Consider the following 18,603-nt stretch of genomic DNA (forward strand, 5'->3'; position numbering starts at 1 on the left):
TGGAGAAGGGTTCGGAGAGCTCATTGCTGTATCTGACCCGACCTTGCTGGTTTTCGTGCAGTTGGATAACCATGTTGAGGAACTTGGGGGGGGGGCACCCGAGGCGCTCTAGTATTTGCCAAAGCCCTTTCCTGCTCATGGTGTCAAAGGCTTTGGTAAGATCAACAAAGGTGATGTAGAGTCCTTTGTTTTGTTCTCTGCACTTTTCTTGGAGCTGCCTGAGGGCAAAGACCATGTCAGTCATTCCTCTGTTTGTGCAAAAGCCACACTGTGATTCTGGGAGGACCTTTTCGGCGACACTAGGTATTAGTCTATTAAGGAGAATCCTAGCGAAGATTTTGCCTGCAATGGAGAGCAACGCGATTCCCCTGCAGTAAAACTCTATGACCCTATTAAACCACAATGATTTGGATTCGGGCATTTACTGTGTACACATTATGTGGGCTGTTATGTTTCCTAGATTACAACATTGAATTCAACCTAAACTTGAATGAGCTGTGTATGGTCATTGTGAGGATGTGAAAGATTCTCAGTAAATCTAGGTTTGTACATCACCATATCTTGTGCTTCAGGCTCCAATGTTAGGAGGTACTGTCTATTATTTGACATACCAGCATTATAGGTCAAGGTCACCTTTGTTGTGGAGTAGCAAAGATGAGAAAGGAGCTCCTGAAGACGCTCTAAAACAGGGGTGGCCAAACTTTTACATTCCATCATGCATCAATTTTTTTCACAGAGGAGTTCAGCTGCGTGTACAGGTATGTGCCGCTTAACGTCTGTTTGTTCAGGCAACGTCCAACCACATATACGTCTGTGGTCGTAATTATTCGGTTACCGCAAGCCAGTCAGCAGCAATTGAGAGAAAGCAATCACTAGCTATGGGAAATTGTACACTGTATATCCAAACTAATCCCACTGTCCCGCACAGATTCAACACAGATTCAACTACCCTGCTCTTGCCTACTGCCTAGTGTTGGTCCCCACACTGATCCCTACTAAAATGTTTACAGCTACACTACACCATCCCATATTAACCATACATTTTTGCATGGGTAGGGTTAATTTTTTTATTAATATCACTAGGGTGCAATGCGCCATTTCTAATCATCCAATGCGCCAATGTGCCATAGGTTGGCCATCGCTGCCCTAAAATATCATTAGCCAAAGTTATGCTCCCCACAGCCAGTATAATCCGAATAACAGATCCAAGTCCAGGAGGGAGATAGAGCCATGGTGGATCATTAAAAATAGGCAAGAGGCCATTTTGGCCAGTGATCCTCCCACTGCCCCTTCCTCTTCCCCCCCACCCCACCGTTCTGTAGATCTACAGAACAATAAATATCAGGCCTTTTCACCCCACAAATCCAATTACCCCCAATTGACCTACAACTCCAGTATATTTTGGAGGGTGGGATGAAACCCACTCAGACACGGGGAGAATGTACAAACTCCTTACAGACAGTGTGGGATTCAAACCTGGGACACTGGCTTTGAGCTCACACAAAAAGATCTCCCTGACATTTAAAATTAACCTTACGGTGTGACATTTTATTCTGTGCACTCCTAATTGTGGTTCAAAACAAATTTTTTCCCATGTCGTTTACCTTTTTTTTCTCTGTTACTCCATCATTCTCATCAAAATTCATTTATGAACCTATATTGGCATTAAAAATTCCCATTTACACCCAACCATCTATTAGTTCATGTGGTAAAGGAGATAAGCAATTGATTGCCTGATTCATTTGGGTTTCAGGTGCCTCACAGGAGGTGCTGAGTTGTTTCAGAGCCTCACCAACAGTGAGTTGTCACATGTAGTTCATGTGTAAAAAGGGCAAGGAGCAGAAGGGCTCCAGTGTATTTGTTCATCATGTGGTGTAATTATATCCACAATTCCAAAAATGAGAGAAATGCAATTCGATAAGAGGTTTATTCTACAGACTGTTGTTGCCTCTCTGACCATGGTGTCTCTCTTCTGCAGAGGTTTCCAGAAATGATACCTGTCCCGAAGTGCCAGACATTCTTAACGGCTGGAAAACAACTTCCCATCCTGAATTAATCCATGGGACCGTGGTGACGTATCAATGCTACCCAGGCTTTGAACTCATCGGAGCAAATATCCTCATGTGCCAGTGGGATATGTCATGGAGCGGGGATACTCCAAGATGTGAGAAGAGTGAGTTAATTCTTCGATTTCTTCCTTCTCACCATCCCACACTGACTATTCACCTCCTGGTCTTCATATAGGGCAGTGGTTTTCAAACTTTTTTTTTTCCCCACTCACATACCACCCTTACTAATCACAGAAAAAGTTTGGAAACCACTGATATAGGGCAAAGGGTTGTCTCAGAATGATTCAATTCTCCCTCACTATATAGATAGGTGACTATGGTGTGTGACTGTGATTTTTCAACATCTGACCGTGAGATGATAACAGCCTGATCCTAAACTATGGAAAGAAATTACTGAATAAATCCTATTGTCTAACCTGAACTTACAATCTGCATGTTTCAATCACTGTTTAGCAAGGATCAAATCACCCAACATCGACTTCTCCGGTTTCTGCCAGCCCACTCTCCATTCTTCCCTCCAGCTCTCCACCCCCTTCCCTCTCCATTCACAGAGTCTTCCCTGCTTGCTGGTGTACCCTTCCTCCCTTATCCACCTATGACCTTCTGCCTTTGTAGCTGTGTTCCACCCCCCACCCTTTCCCCCGCCATTTTTTCCTACCTTGATGAAGAGCCCAAGCCAAAAACATTAGTTATCTTTGCTCCATAAAGTACATGCTGAGTTTCTCCAGCATTGTGTTTTCACTTCACCCACGGTGGCGGCAGACTTTAATTTTTTACTTTTTATTTTAAGTCATAATTCTGCATGAATTGAAACGTTTTAACCAGATCCTTGTCCTGTGTGGGAACGGTGACCAATCAGGCTGTATGCCTGTTAGTCTAGGGATGGGGGGGTGGTTGGAGGAAGGAGGGAGACATTGATAATGTGTGTTCCTCTCACCCCACCGAGTTCCCATGTTTTCCTTTACCTCCATTGTAGCCTAATGTGAGGCTGTTTTGTAAACTCACAGCTGACCGTTGAACAAAGAATATCCGCCTTCCATCCTAAGTCCTTTGTTTGCTGTGAGTTTCCTGATACAGCCTCACACACAAAAACACACAATGCCATAGCATTACAGGCACCCACCACCCTGTGTGGAAAAAAAACTAGCTCGAATAACGTTGTGGTGATATGTAATTACACCATTAGGTCACCAGGGGTCATCCCGGTGACCTTGTATATAAAGCAATCCAGAGCTACATACAGTCTAGCCTTCCAGGTTTGTCTTGCAGAGAGACAATTAGTTTATTAAAGCTGTCTTCTACTCGCACTGCTGGTGTGGTTATTGTCAGTACAGACGTCTTCCCTAAACTTTCCTCCACTGACCTTGAATGGATGTCCTCTGGTTTAGGCCACTTTCACCCTGGCTATCCACCCATCTATGCCTCACGTGACCTCCATCCAGTCACCTCTCCTCCTCCATCAGCCCAAAGAGAAAAGCCCTTGCATGTTATCTATCAGTTAAGATATAAACAAAGGAGCACATTACCGAGTGGCTTCTGTCAAGAGCATAACCATGCTCCATTTAATGCATGGAAGCAAAAGTGTCCAATTCTTGTTTTCTGAGCTTATTTCTAAATTCTCCATTTCATGGTCAATTTGGCAAAATTGTGCTCAGTAACTTTCAGCAGGGGTGAGGAACAGGGAATCTGATGGGGACTTGGTGCCACCTGCTGGTGCCTCTAATTCATTACATACAACATCAAGTTACGGAAAAAAGACACAGAGATGCTGGAGGAACTTAGCTGGTCTCGCAGCGTCTGTAGGAGGTAAAGATACATTACTGGCGTTTCAGGACTGAGCCCTTCTTCAAGGTATAAGCAAAGAAAAAAGAGATTTCAATAAAGACTGAAGGATGGCAGGGGGAGGACCAACAAACAAAAGGTGTTAATGGGATATGATAAGAGGAAAGGTGAGAATTAATTTTGGTTCTGTGAAAGGAGTCAGGGGAAAAGGGGGAGAGAGAGAGAGGAGTGGGGGAAAGGTGCCAGAGGGAAGAAGAAGGTGGGGGGGAGTTTAACAGAGACTGGAGAAGTCGGTGTTAATGCCATCTGGTTGGAGGGTGCCCCTGTTGTTCCTCCAATTTATAGATGGTCTCAAGACTATGGACAGACACGTCATCAAACATTTAGGAGCTTTTCTCTTCTGATGCAAGATAAAAAACCTCTTCCCCAATTGATCCACTATTGATGCCTGCAACACCTCATTTGGATTCCTTGTGGCGCGGTAGTTACTGGACTAATACCCAGAGGATTGGACGATTGACCAGGAGATGTGAGCTCAAATCCCATCACAACATCTGGTGGTTGCAGAAATACTGGGATCATCTTCAGCCCAGGTCTGTGTGGATGTGCCAGGTTTTTAGTGAGGAACTCAGCTATTTCCAAATGGAAATTGCAGAGCTGCTCTCTGTCCAGTGGTGTTCTAGTCCTGGGAAGCGTGCGCCAGTGGAGTCCAACAGAGTTGTGTGAACTTGCGTAGACTGCCCAGCTCCCAGACTGGGAAATCCATCAGCAGAAGGTGAGCCAGGTTAACTCAATACAAATGCAACAAGGGACCTATGGAAATGAACGGCGGAAGAAAGGAAACGTTTTAATTCATCTTAATTGTTGAATTTTTTTTAAGCAAATCTGCTTTTTTTTAAGAACTAAATCAAGGTCAAAATTGTAGAACTGAGAAGAAGGATGGGAAGAATGGGACTGATGAAATTTCTCTTTAACAGCTGGCATACACCCATTCAGATGAATGGCCTCCTGTGTTGTAATACACAGTAAAACCCCTGGTATCCAGCATATAATGGGTTGGTAGATGTCAGATTAGAGCGTTTTCCAGTTGCTCAAGACATACTCTCATCATGCCTTACTAATGCCCTGTACACCCATATTAATAAACAGTTTAAAAGACAAAAATACGATACTCTACCTTTACTGACAAACTTCACTTGCATGAATATATAAACGTTAAAGCATTTTATTTTATTTTCACTCAAATTCTTTGAAATCATTTAAATGTCGGTGCATCAGCAGATTCCTCCCCCTCCACGGAGCCACCCAAAAGACAAACGATAGCATCATAATTAGCCCCACCTCCCCCGTTTTCTAATATATTATGTACAGAACTAATAAAGAGAAAAATTCTTACTAGGCAGGGATAAGGAGGCACTTTAAGAGAAGAGACCCCAACAATGAGCAGCATCAATCAGCTCTTCATTCAAACACAACTTTATTCAAACAGCTGCTACGAGCAAAGCACGACCCAGGCACTCCGCTGGCTGAATATTTGCTCCCAGCTTCTCCAAAGGTTTATGTGTCACTTCAGAGAATATTTACAATTTTACATTTTTACTTATTCTTATTTATTTTAATTTATTTTTTTATTTTCCTCAAATTTTTTTTTTGCCAGTTGCTTGAATTCCAGATAACAGGGGTATATAAGTAACTTGAAGGGAGGCTTCTAATCTAGATAAGCTCAGCATTTGTCCACTTCTTGAAAGAATGACTTACCTGAGATCAATGTGGAGTGGAGGGGAGGTGAGTGTGGGGAATATGGGGAGAGAATCCCTGTCCATTTTTCCCTCGGGTTATCAAACTGCCCCAAGAGCAGTTACAACATTGTCACGTCACCTTGGCTGACATAAATGAATCCAACGCCAGCTGCAGGACCAGCCACACTCGTGGATCTTTATTTAAAAACATCCCTGAGGCCATTGATTCCAGAAAAGGCTTTCATTTGTGGGGTGTTTTTCACATCCTTGGGACATCCCATTGTATTTTCCAAATTCTTTCTGAAGTGCAGGATTGTGATTAGAAAACATGACAACCATTTTGCAGACAGTAAACACTGTTGGACAAACACAGTGTGTCTGTCAGCGTCTACAGAGGGAGGTGGCAGTTGATGTTCTGGGGTGAAATCCTGCTTCACAACCGATCGATTCCACTAACAACAAGGTAATAAATGGATGATCACCATTACATTGGTGAAGGGATAAATGTTGCCCAAGCCATGATGAATAACTCCCCTGCTCTCCTTTGCAATAGTATCAAAGGTTGGCCTTACATTCATCATTTCATTTGAAAGTTAGCACCTCGAACAGTAACAGCTTTGATTGTTGAGCTTGTGTCTCACATGGACTTTGAACCCACCATCTACGAACACGGGAAGAATTTGTAGTTTCCCACTGAGCCTTTGTGAAGGCCGAGGAGGGATGGCCTTTGACTTATTCCCCAGCCAAAGAGAAATGAAACACAGCTGAACTACAAGTTCTGCATCCCAATGACTTTCTCTTATATTTTCCTCTCCTAGTTATATTCTGCACTGACCCCAGTGGCATCGATCATAGTCGCAGAATTGTTTCCGATCCGAAGTTTTCAATTGGTTCCACAGTCCAATACATTTGCAACAAAGGATACACTCTGGCCGGAAGCAGCATACTGACATGCTATAACAGACAATCCGGGAATCCAAAGTGGAGTGACAAGGTCCCAAAGTGTATCCGTGAGTGCATTAATCTTCACCAATTGTTCATTGCATTTTGGACTTCATGCCAGATTTGCTGTATATGCAACCTGTTCAAATGAGAATCCTCTCTATGCCTGCATAGAGTAAAGACTGACAATTCACTTTTATCTTACATGGTAAAAGAAATATCAGCATTACCTTGCAAACGCATGGCTGGTTATATTTGAAGGAATATAAATTGTATGAGAGAATGGTTCGTTTATGTGACTTTACCTTGTGTGGTGGCCATCAATAAGATTAAGCGTATTCAGTTTAATTTGCTGAATAACGTAAGAACAGCAAAAATGCTAAAATCCAGACTGTTTGGGGATTGATTTGGACCAGATTTTCCAGATTCTCGGGCAGTACTTTTAAAATTCAAATTTAAAATAAAAAAAAAAGAGATGAACAGGTAAGTTTTATTAAAGATCAAATTTTTTCATCTAAAATGCAAAGTATGAGAAACCAAATAAATAATTAATCATTAGTTTCTGCGACTTCTGTGGATCTGTGGCATTTGTGCACATATGCGGGCACACAGAAGCTCAGTAAATTTAAAAGGTTTGAGGGAGTGGGGAAGAGAGAGAGAGAGAGAGAGAGAGAGAGAGAGACACACACACACACACACACACACACACACACACACACACACACACACACACACACACACACACACACACAGTCAGAGAGGGTGGGAGAGAGAGAGAGGGAGAGAGGGAGAGAGAATGAATGCTTCCAATCTGGCACAGCCGGTTGACACAGTAAAGTCTGTCATTTTAATCCTCTGCAGGACTGGGGAGTCCAGTATCTAAATGATTGTCATTCACTAATAAATGACATGTCTGCTGTGATATGAAAAGAAAATTGAAAAATTTTGTGAAGTCAAGGTTATTCCACAGTATGCTGAGGGAACTGCCAACTGTTCTTACTGGGTGTGCTTTGAGGCTAATGAATTCAAATACCTTATAATTATTATCTCCAGCAGAATAGATCATAAAGATAAACCTTGATTTTAAAATAATTGATTTTTCTTCACATTTTAAACTGGGTTGTCGGTAAAATGTACCCTTTTACCTTGTTTTTTGGAGCACTGTTTCAGATGTAGATGTGGGAGGTGACGCACTGGATTGGACCTTGCCTTCTTTCTGTTGGGAGGGGATTTGGGTCACCTTTTTAAAATGGGGTTTTCAAAACACATACCTCACAATCCTGCGATCATTCCTGGCTTTACTTTATCTCATTAAAGCATGCGAATTTAAAACGCGTTTCAGTTCAGGATTGGGCTCACTTCAAATGCATAACTGCAGATTTGGGTCTGATCACCCCCACCTCCATTCGAGAAGCAAAATGTCCGGTTATCTGTGAACGGTGATCCTTTTGCCGCTATCGTGTTGCTCTCATTGACATAACTCTTTAAAAGGTAGCAGCGAGCTTGTGGGTGGACAGACTCTGAGGAAGCTTACATATAGCAATGATCTCAAATACAAGCTTGCCCTCCTCCAAGCCCTGGATGTCAGGTCTGAACAAGAAAACCCTGCATCCTGCAACCAGGAGTATCAATAGGAGGCTGTGTTTCCTCCAACTGCATGTTGTGGCCATTCACTACCATCCATCCTGAATCTCTGGGCTATAAACTGTGCTGTGTGTGAAGATTTTCACATTAAGCATCTGGATAGTTTGTCAACTAGCTTTGATTTAACCATTTCCAGCAACTTTAATAATAATAACCTGTGAATTGATGGGTGTTATTGTTATTAATTTATTTAGACATTATATCAGAATAAGATAAGAAACTCATTGATGTTTTATTTAATGGAACAACAAAGTGAACAAAGTAGTTCAAAATCTTAACTAAATATGTTACTTCGTAGAATGCAATCATACTAATTATATTAAAACATGCCAATACAGTTTTATTGCCTTGAGAAATAGGCTGTGCCAAAGGTATCTTGAAATAATTTCAAGTTGACATTTGCACAAGCATTCAGTGCGCACATACTTTTGTCACAGGGAAAAAAATTGCACATGCTGACTACTAAAAATTAGAGAGAACATTGCCTCTGGACCACCTCCAGACCAGTGACCTGATGGCACTGGAGACCCATGGTAGGGAGTTGGGAAGCAGCGAAATGAGGAACCTTCCCCTCTTCCACCACCAAGCCACCTAAAACAAAAAGTCCTTGAAAAGGTACTGAAAAACTTGTCTGTGTGGAGTTTCCCTTACACTCTGATTTCCTCTGTATTCTGGTGGCATGTTAGTCCCTGACTCTAAATTACTACTGGCATTGGTGGTATTAAGGGAATAGAGGAGGGCAGAGCTGATGGACAGGTGACAGGGAAATAATGGGCAATGGGTCACAGAGTTAGGATATGCCCAATGGACCAAATGCCCTTCATTATTTTAAGGAGATAGAAGCATTAATGAACAGAGTTAATGCATTGCAAGCCCCTCTCTGAACTTCTCATACTAACCCCTACAAGGGAACAATGGATATTTAAATATTAACAGAACTAATAAGGGGCAGCCTCTCCCAGACACTGTAATCTAAGTGCAGAAAAATAAATACCACCATTCTAAACTATCTCAAGGACATAATGCTCATTGACAAAACCTCAATATCTGTGGAAACCCAATGCACTCACCCAAATCTAAATCAAGAACTATCTTTGCCCTCACACGGTCAGTTGTTTGGTCACCTTGTATATCCTATTTGTTCTCCTCAGTCTTTACTTCTTCAAATTTAGAGATACAGCCCACTCACAGGTCCTTCTGGCCCACAATCCCGTGCTGTCCAAATACATCAATTGACCTACAAACCCTGTACATTTTTGGAGCAACACCCAGAGGAAATGCATGCAGACAAAGGGAGAAGGTACAAGCTCCTCACAGGCAGGGCTGGATTTGAACCAGGGTCGCTGGCGCTGTAATAGCATTGTGTAAACCATTTCTTCCCTGTTTCATGCGCTTCTTGAGCCCCTGACTCCAGTATCTCATTCTCTTTGAGGCAATTGCACACTTTGGCCCTCTAGCAGCTTCGTGCATTGTACAAGATCCCCCAACTAGGTTGGTGCATATGAAATGGATAGATGCCCCGGACATCTTGCGCTCATTCATGGGCCATTCTTGTTCATGTCACGGAGCTGTCTCACTGCAAAGTGGCAATCCTGTACGTCACCCCAAACAGTCAATGAAACTGTCTTTGTTGCTATTTCCGTATTGTATCCCAGCTCACCAATTTTTTTATGGCATATTGCAGAAAATACAAAGTTCAAATTTATTGTCAGAGTATATACATGACATTACATACAACCATGAGATTCTTTTTTCCTGTGGGCCAGGCAGAATTTCTACTTATCAGTAACTGTAAACTGTACTCAAGAAAAAGGAAACCTATACAAAAGTGAGACATATGAAGAAGTAAATGTAAGCAAACAAATTATACCGAAAAAAATAAACATTTGGTAATAATGTGCAAAGAAAGAGTTCTTAAAAGAGTCCCTGATAGACTTTGTTGTATAAGAGTCTGATGGTGGAAGGGTTGCAACTGATCTTGAATGAGTCTTGTAGCATCTATGACACGTTCCTGATGGAAAGATCTTTTTCTGATGAAAATATTATTCTATAATAAGGAAGTGTTCTGAAATGTTTTACTTTCCTGTGATTCAAATTATATCACTTTTTACAGCGGAGGTATTTGAACCTTGTCGCAATCCCGGGGCACCTGACAATGGTTATCAGACGACAGAGAAGAGGATGTACCAAGCAGGGGAGATCTTGAGGTTTGCCTGTTATGATGGCTATGAGCTTGTAGGGGAAGCCAGTGTCAAATGCATTCCAGGGCATTCCTCAGAGTGGAGCAATCCACCACCATACTGCAAAGGTAATACTTGATTCTGCTGATGCACAGACCTTAGCCATTTTTCAGTAAAGATCTTGATTTTATGGAAAATTGTTGATGGATGTTAAAACAATTTTCTCACTTTGAATGGGATGCTAATGGTTTGACTGTTCTCCGAGTTACAGTGTAGGGCCAGTGTTCATGTTTTACCCATCTCCATTTGGAAAAAAAGTGATCAGGGTCCAGCTCACCCTCTCTACTGCATTTCCCTCAGGTCTTTCCCTGACACTCCAAGTGCATCTGGTTGCTCAAACTGCTAGCATGTGGAGGGGAACCTGTGTACTGTCATTCTCAGGGGCAGATGAGCAAGCTGTGGTTGAAAGTTCAAAGTTGAACAGGGTAGTGGAAATGACTATAAAATCCCAGAATTCCATCTTATGAAAAATCTGAAATTTGTTGGTTATTATCAAGACTTTTTTTAAATTTCTTCTTTGGTTTGGATATCTTCAGTTCATGTTAGTTCATCAAAGTCAGATATTTTATTTATTAAAATTCACTTCAGATGCATGAGCTTTCAGGCTTTGAATTTAAAATGAGAAAACTAGTGCAGGCTCACTTGAAATTTTTTTTTGCCCATAATCTTAATATTTTTCAATGCCTTTACAAGCACCTTTTCTGTCAGCTTTTGCCCACCCACTTTTTTAACCACCATGACGCCTCTGCAAAAGAATATTCCACAAATAAATAGGATCAATCAGTCACCAATATCAATAATGTGAAAGCCACATTTGGCATTTTAGAAGCAAGATACATAAAAGTTTGCATTCGGTATTGATGGGCAATCAAGTGACTCCACGAGGCAGTAGCTCAGAGTCAAAAGGCTTTTATTAGCTTAGACATTAGCTGGGGCTCAGAGAACATCCGGCCTGGATCCGAGCAGGAAGTGATCTGGGGTCAAGGTCTTGGGTCGAGACCTTTATCAGTGAATCTCCTGAGAGGGGTCAGAGGGAAGGAAGGTCCATGCCAGTACGTACAGTTATTACAGTGATGTAATACCTCGTACCACCACAGGTATGTTTGACATATTTGCTGACACATGGTTCTATCACTCAAATTATGCTAATATTTCAAGGGAGTTATTTCGTTACTTGTCAATTAAAACTATAAACTGAGGACAAACAGCCAAGCTCACAAGGTTCAATCTTGAAATGCTGATAAGAATCCTAAAGTCCCACATAGAAGAATTGGGATTTGACACTTATTTGGTTGCTATAACATTAGCCCAACTATCTGTGACTACTCTTCCTTAAAATGATATCCATCTGATTTTTATTTCAGTTACTTTTGATGAGTACTTCAATGAACGAAGACTTGAAGGTAAGAAAGTATGGATGGCAATGTCTTCGACAGTGTTGCTCATATTTTAAGGACAAATTAATCTGCTGGATACTTTTACCCCACAACCTTCCCTAACTCGCCTTTCACGAACTAGGAAATTGGTTTATATTGCAATTAATATTCGAGGTGTTTATTATATGACCAGAACTATTAGAATCCACATAAAGATTGACCTATGTAAAGTCACAATTGAACATGATTTGGCAGCAAGTAAGAATGTACATGGTCTAATGGATATGACAATAAACTCGTTATCATTACTACCGTCTGATTTAGAATTCTGTTTCTTCAATTAGGAAGAAGCAGCAAGATTCTGTAAATCGGCCCCACATCTCCACTAATAAATGAGTTGGTTATCAATACTTGGACATTTGAATTCAAAAATGTATCGGGGTGCAGGTCAATTGGGTGGCATGGGCTCGTGGGCTGAAAGGGCCTGTTACCGCGCTCTATGTCTTTGTCTAAAATGAAGCCAATCATTCGTATGCCATTAAAATCTTTTTCTCAACTGAAATCCCATAATTTGTAAGGTGCCACTGGAACTGAGAGATTCTGAATTTATATTATTGTTGATGTTAATTATAAACTTTGTTATGATAAATAAAACTTCTTGCCATGCCCACTTTTATCCTTTGATCCATGCAGAGACTTTGAAGGTGACAAAATGCTTCTAATTTGGGAACACCGCAGGGCTCCAGCACCACCTTTGATATGTAAATCACCTGTACTTGAACTGGTAGAAATGTTTGGTCCAGGACATTGCTCTCAGCTGATGATATTAAAGGTTGTACATGAACAGCACCGATTCTTTTTTGGCAAATAACTTGCTTTGGAAATTCTGTTCCACCCACAAATTTTCCTTCGTTGCAGCAAAACTAATAGATCAGAATAGTGAGCACAGAGCCACTTTCTGATGTTTCCTTCTTTGAGGTGAAACTGTGCTGGGAGGAGCATAAACAGTGGTGGGAGCACCAGCAGCATATGCCCCACCCAACTAAGGATGCATTGGTGTAAAATATGAATCTATATAAAATATGGATCAACATTAAGCTGATTCACAAGTCTCTGGATTTGGTGAATGTAAATTCATAAAATGGCCCCTTCCCGGATACCCTAGTAAGGAAGATTTTGCATCAGGTTTCTTATCATGATTCAAAAAAATACACCATCTTGAAAAATAAATGCTTTAAATCTAGATTGGTAATGAAATCTTTAATCTGTGCTTTTATCACACTTGAAGCTTTAAAGAATATGTGATTGCCAGTCATGTGTTGTCCTCCCAACAATTTATGGTCTCGTTTTCTGGCAGTGACTATTAGTGCATGTTGTTCAAAAGATCGACTGATAATTTATAGCATACACGAATACTTGTAGCCCATGACCTGCCTTTGGGAGACATGAAAAGTGATGTAGGTTGAAATGGTGGGAAAATGATGCTTCAAGTAGACAGATGCTACCTTAGGTGAGTTAGCACTCAGTGGGACCGTCTGATCCTAAATAGTCTTTCTGTGATGTGGAAGGCACTTCTGAACAATTCAAGAACAAATCAAGTTCAAGTTCATGATTATCTTACTGTCTACAGCCATACCTTGACTTACACCCTATCGAGTAATGTCTGATCACAGATACATCCGAGGTTACCTTAAAGGCTTAATAAAAATTTTTAATTTACGCCAGGACCGAAGTTGGCAGGCATTAGCAGACATTAAACCATGCATCACACATTCGACACATGGGCTAAAAAGCCAAAATTGCGCTACCAACCATATAATGGTACCCAGTATACACCTAACTCATAGTACAGTGTGGAAAAAATATATATATATAATAATTGAAATCCATAATATACATATATATATGTATACATATGTGTATGTAAAATATAGAGATTTAGGTAAATATATATGTGTGTGTGAAGTATCTTATGTTGTGCACTATATTTCACCAAATTGATTTGCGTCCCTGCTTCCAGAACGTAACCTGGATGCAAGTCGATACATGGCTGTATATACAACCAGATTTCACAGCATTTCTCCAGATCATGAGGCACACATACATGGTTGACCATTAGAACATAAATTTACTGTAAACTCCTTTGTCAATTTTATATGCAACATTAAGGAGAATGGACACTGGCAAGAATGTGTCAAAAATATCATGTTAACATTCCACCTTCATAATTTTATAGGGGAAGATTTCAGGTAAATGAGTTGAGTTTTTTTTTCCAGACTTTTATTTCCCAGTTAATTGGAAAAAATCTGGTAAAAATTAACTTGCTTTTATTGGTGGATCAGAAAATTAAAGAAGATATGTGATCGTGGTATTTAAAATGGTGAGAGACTTGAATAATACTCATCAATAGGAAGGCAAGACATTTCTGGAGATAGTACAGGAAGAGGCACAAACTGATCACTGATGAAAAAATTGCATTTATATAACAACTTACACATCCTCTACTTATTCCAAGTTAAGGAAGTTTTGTTTTGAGATGTTGTGCTATGAAAGCAGAGTGGTGCGGTTGGTAGACCTGTTGGATTCAAACTTGACCTCAGGTGCTATGTGTGAAGAGTTTGCACTTTCTCCCTGTGACTTGGTGGGTTTGCCTCAGTGCTCCAGTTTTGCCCCATATCCATCTGGGATGGTAGGTTAGTTGGCCAATGTAAATTACCCCTGGGGTGTAGGTGGATGATGCAATCTGGGCAGAATTGATGAGAATCTGGCAATAATAAAAAATTAGGATTAATACAAGATTCATGTAAACAACTGGTTAAATTCTGGACCAATGGTTCTGTTTTCATGCTGAATGACTCTATGATTCAAAATCATACTACCAAATAGAATTAATTAAAGATGCATACCTTTCCATAAAATTATATAAATGACTGGTTAATTTGTAATCAAGGAATTTGTTCACTTGCATGTTTGTTCAGTGACCTCTGTTAGCCAGAAGAACTCTTCCAATCTAATTAAAATAAGGCCATGCAGAAAACACCAGTTTCACATTTTTCCCAAGACAGGATGTCTCCAGGTTGCAACAGGGTTCCAACAGTCTGTAACCTGAACTGTTGGTAAGGTGGAAGAGAACAAGGAGATCACCAAAGTAAACCAGACAGGAGAGTGAGCAGGTGCGGGAAGAACAGCTGCCAGAAAGCCTCACTGTCTCAGTGACTGAATGAGTGAGTCTACTTAGCTCAGCTTAGTCCAGCTTGAGGAGAAAAGGAACGCAGAAATGCCCCATCCTCATCTGGCAGAAAATGCCTGCAGCCCTGCAACAGCTGGCAAACCCATCGCCATCCATCAATATCCTAAATGCTTGTTGGTACCAATGGGGTGTCTATATGTTGGGTATTCATAAATACCAGAAGACCTGTAGCCTCTCCTGGCATCTAAACCCATCCTGAGAAGTGGCTGGCTTGTTCATGTCTCCAAGTGCTGGATTGTTCAAGGGTTTGGGTGATTTCATTGAACCAAGATCAATATTGGTATGAAAGTTTAAATGTCTGGAGAATGTTAGATTTTCTAGTGCAGAAAGTAGCTTCCTGTTCAGAGAACTAATCCAGGAACATTACAAGACAGAAATGGTCAGGAATTACTGAATAACATTATCCAGGGCAAGAGTGGCACCGGAATGCAGTCTGCAGAAGAGTTTGTATTTTCTGACGGCAAATGCCAGGATTGTCAGAAAAGCTCTGGCCTGGATGAGCATTATACCCTGGGTATCAGATATACTTGTTTAGAACTGCTTTATAACTAGATTACCACCATTTTAACTGTTTATCAACACGAGCACAAAAGCACTGGTTCATGTTCAGTGTTTTTTTTTCAAGTTGTTGAAAAAATAAATTGTTCTGAATTGATGCACCTCAATTGTATTGGGGCAGAAATGAAAGAAACAAACTGTAGGAGTCAGAAACTTTGTAAGGTGAGAAATCAAGACAAGTCATCTGCACAAGTTTCCTTTCTTTGGCTTGGCTTCGCGGACGAAGATTTATGGAGGGGGTAAAAAGTCCACGTCAGCTGCAGGCTCGTTTGTGGCTGACCAGTCCGATGCGGGACAGGCAGACACGATTGCAGCGGTTGCAAGGGAAAATTGGTTGGTTGGGGTTGGGTGTTGGGTTTTTCCTCCTTTGCCTTTTGTCAGTGAGGTGGGCTCTGCGGTCTTCTTCAAAGGAGGCTGCTGCCCGCCAAACTGTGAGGCGCCAAGATGCACGGTTTGAGGCGTTATCAGCCCACTGGCGGTGGTCAATGTGGCAGGCACCAAGAGATTTCTTTAGGCAGTCCTTGTACCTTTTCTTTGGTGCACCTCTGTCACGGTGGCCAGTGGAGAGCTCGCCATATAATACGATCTTGGGAAGGCGATGGTCCTCCATTCTGGAGACGTGACCCATCCAGCTCAGCTGGATCTTCAGCAGCGTGGACTCGATGCTGTCGACCTCTGCCATCTCGAGTACCTCGACGTTAGGGGTGTGAGCGCTCCAATGGATGTTGAGGATGGAGCGGAGACAACGCTGGTGGAAGCGTTCTAGGAGCCGTAGGTGGTGCCGGTAGAGGACCCATGATTCGGAGCCGAACAGGAGTGTGGGTATGACAACGGCTCTGTATACGCTTATCTTTGTGAGGTTTTTCAGTTGGTTGTTTTTCCAGACTCTTTTGTGTAGTCTTCCAAAGGCGCTATTTGCCTTGGCGAGTCTGTTGTCTATCTCATTGTCGATCCTTGCATCTGATGAAATGGTGCAGCTGAGATAGGTAAACTGGTTGACCGTTTTGAGTTTTGTGTGCCCGATGGAGATGTGGGGGGGCTGGTAGTCATGGTGGGGAGCTGGCTGATGGAGGACCTCAGTTTTCTTCAGGCTGACTTCCAGGCCAAACATTTTGGCAGTTTCCGCAAAGCAGGACGTCAAGCGCTGAAGAGCTGGCTCTGAATGGGCAACTAAAGCGGCATCATCTGCAAAGAGTAGTTCACGGACAAGTTTCTCCAACAAGGTCGGGTCAGATACAGCAATGAGCTCTCTGAACCCTTCTCCATTAACAATGGCGTGAAGCAAGGCTGTGTTCTCGCACCAACCCTCTTTTCAATCTTCTTCAGCATGATGCTGAACCAAGCCATGAAAGACCCCAACAATGAAGACGCTGTTTACATCCGGTACCACACGGATGGCAGTCTCTTCAATCTGAGGCGCCTGCAAGCTCTGCACAAGTACAACCCGGCAAAACAGCATTCTCCGATCCTCGGTGCAAAACTCGCAGACACACCACACATAACTAGGCCCAACACACGTACAGACAAAACAATACACATGCAGGACAAGTATTCTGATATACAAATAAATAAACTTTGAGGTTGGCAACATCTTTACAACGCCAGCAAACAGGACCAGACTGGGATTCAAATCCTGCGCTGTCTGTAAGGAGTTTGTACGTTCTCCCCATGTTTGCATGGGTTTTCCCCGGGGTCTCCGGTTTTCTCCCACCCTTCAAAAATGTACCAGGAGTTGTAGTTTAATGGGGTGGAAATTGAGCGGTACAGACTCGTGGGCCATACTGACCAGTTACCATGCTGTACGTCTAAATTTAATTTAAAATTGTTGATTTGTATAATTTCTTACTTAAGTTTTGCATTCCATATGAACTATGTACTGGTTTAGATTTTTAATGTATAAAATCAATAAAAAATATTTTAAAAAGAAAAAACATAAGTGAGAGAAAAATGAAGCATAGTTGGAAGATTGGTGTTCGGTAGACGAGGGCTTGGAAACAAGCATCAGAATTGATGAAGGAATGGTGTGGTCAGTTTTAACCAATATCTGGAGGTTATTACACATGGGACTGGTTACTAACCTGTGAAATTTTCTGCAAAGGTTAAGCAAATATAAGCAAGGAAATTGACTTAATCGAAGTAGTGAGTCTCCAGAACCGATTGATTACACAATTCTGAACTAGAAATTATTCTGAAAAGCCATTGGTGAGAATTCAGTCTGAAATAAAGCTGAACTGGAATCAAGTCACCTTAAGATAAGCGACAAGATGAAACTTTGTCAACTTCATTGTGAAATTTTAATTTCATGGAACCAAGGCTCAATTGAGGCAGGGATCATATCAGTGATAATAAGTTCTCAGCCCAACTTTGAATTCTCCACCTTTGGCTGGATTCAGAAGACCTGTAAGATTGTTTCCCACTCTCTCCCGTGGTAAACTTCGGAGTGTGACACTGGTGTCTGTGACCATCAGGAGATGCATGTTTCTTCACAGGGGTCAACACAGCTATTTCTTTTGCAGTGGCCAAGGCAGCAGCATCCATAAACCGGATGGAAGGAAGCAAAATTGCCATTGCAGTATTAGTCCCCATGATTGTCGTGGCTCTGCTCATTGGCGGAATCTATTTCTACTTCACAAAGTAAGTGGTTACAGAAAAGGAAAAGGAAAAGCAGACAGTAACACAAAGTTTTTCTACAGCTGTTTGCTAAATTTAAATAAAAGCTAGAAAAAAATAAAGATTGTAAATGGAAACCCAGTTGAAAGTGTTTATAAGGACAACCTTAAATTTGCATTTTTGTAAATGCTAAGCCCATTTATTATTTTGCAATACAAAAACAAAATATTTTCTGAAGTTCACGACACACCAGCTAACATTTGTCTCTTGAATTCCTGAAAGTTTTAATGGGTACTTTTCTTCCAATTTATTAATAATAAGATACTTCACTTCAAAATATGTTCCTGACTTAATAAATATTGCAGGGTTCTGACACTGAATGACATTTCCCTT

General features: G+C 41.4%; 1 protein-coding gene across 7 annotated transcripts in view; it reads left to right on the forward strand.

The window, feature by feature from the left end:
- The window catches only part of sez6b (seizure related 6 homolog b), an 813,765-nt gene that overhangs the window by 771,459 nt on the left and 23,703 nt on the right, over window positions 1–18,603 (forward strand). For all 7 annotated transcript variants that reach the window (XM_069911066.1, XM_069911061.1, XM_069911062.1 and 4 more), the window contains 5 exons: window positions 1,979–2,173; window positions 6,409–6,600; window positions 10,290–10,484; window positions 11,781–11,819; window positions 18,117–18,234. In XM_069911066.1, the coding sequence (XP_069767167.1) occupies window positions 1,979–2,173; window positions 6,409–6,600; window positions 10,290–10,484; window positions 11,781–11,819; window positions 18,117–18,234 (739 nt within the window). The remainder of the gene's footprint in view (window positions 1–1,978; window positions 2,174–6,408; window positions 6,601–10,289; window positions 10,485–11,780; window positions 11,820–18,116; window positions 18,235–18,603) is intronic.

Source organism: Narcine bancroftii, chromosome 14 (assembly GCF_036971445.1).
Source record: "Narcine bancroftii isolate sNarBan1 chromosome 14, sNarBan1.hap1, whole genome shotgun sequence".
NCBI lineage: Eukaryota > Metazoa > Chordata > Chondrichthyes > Torpediniformes > Narcinidae > Narcine > Narcine bancroftii.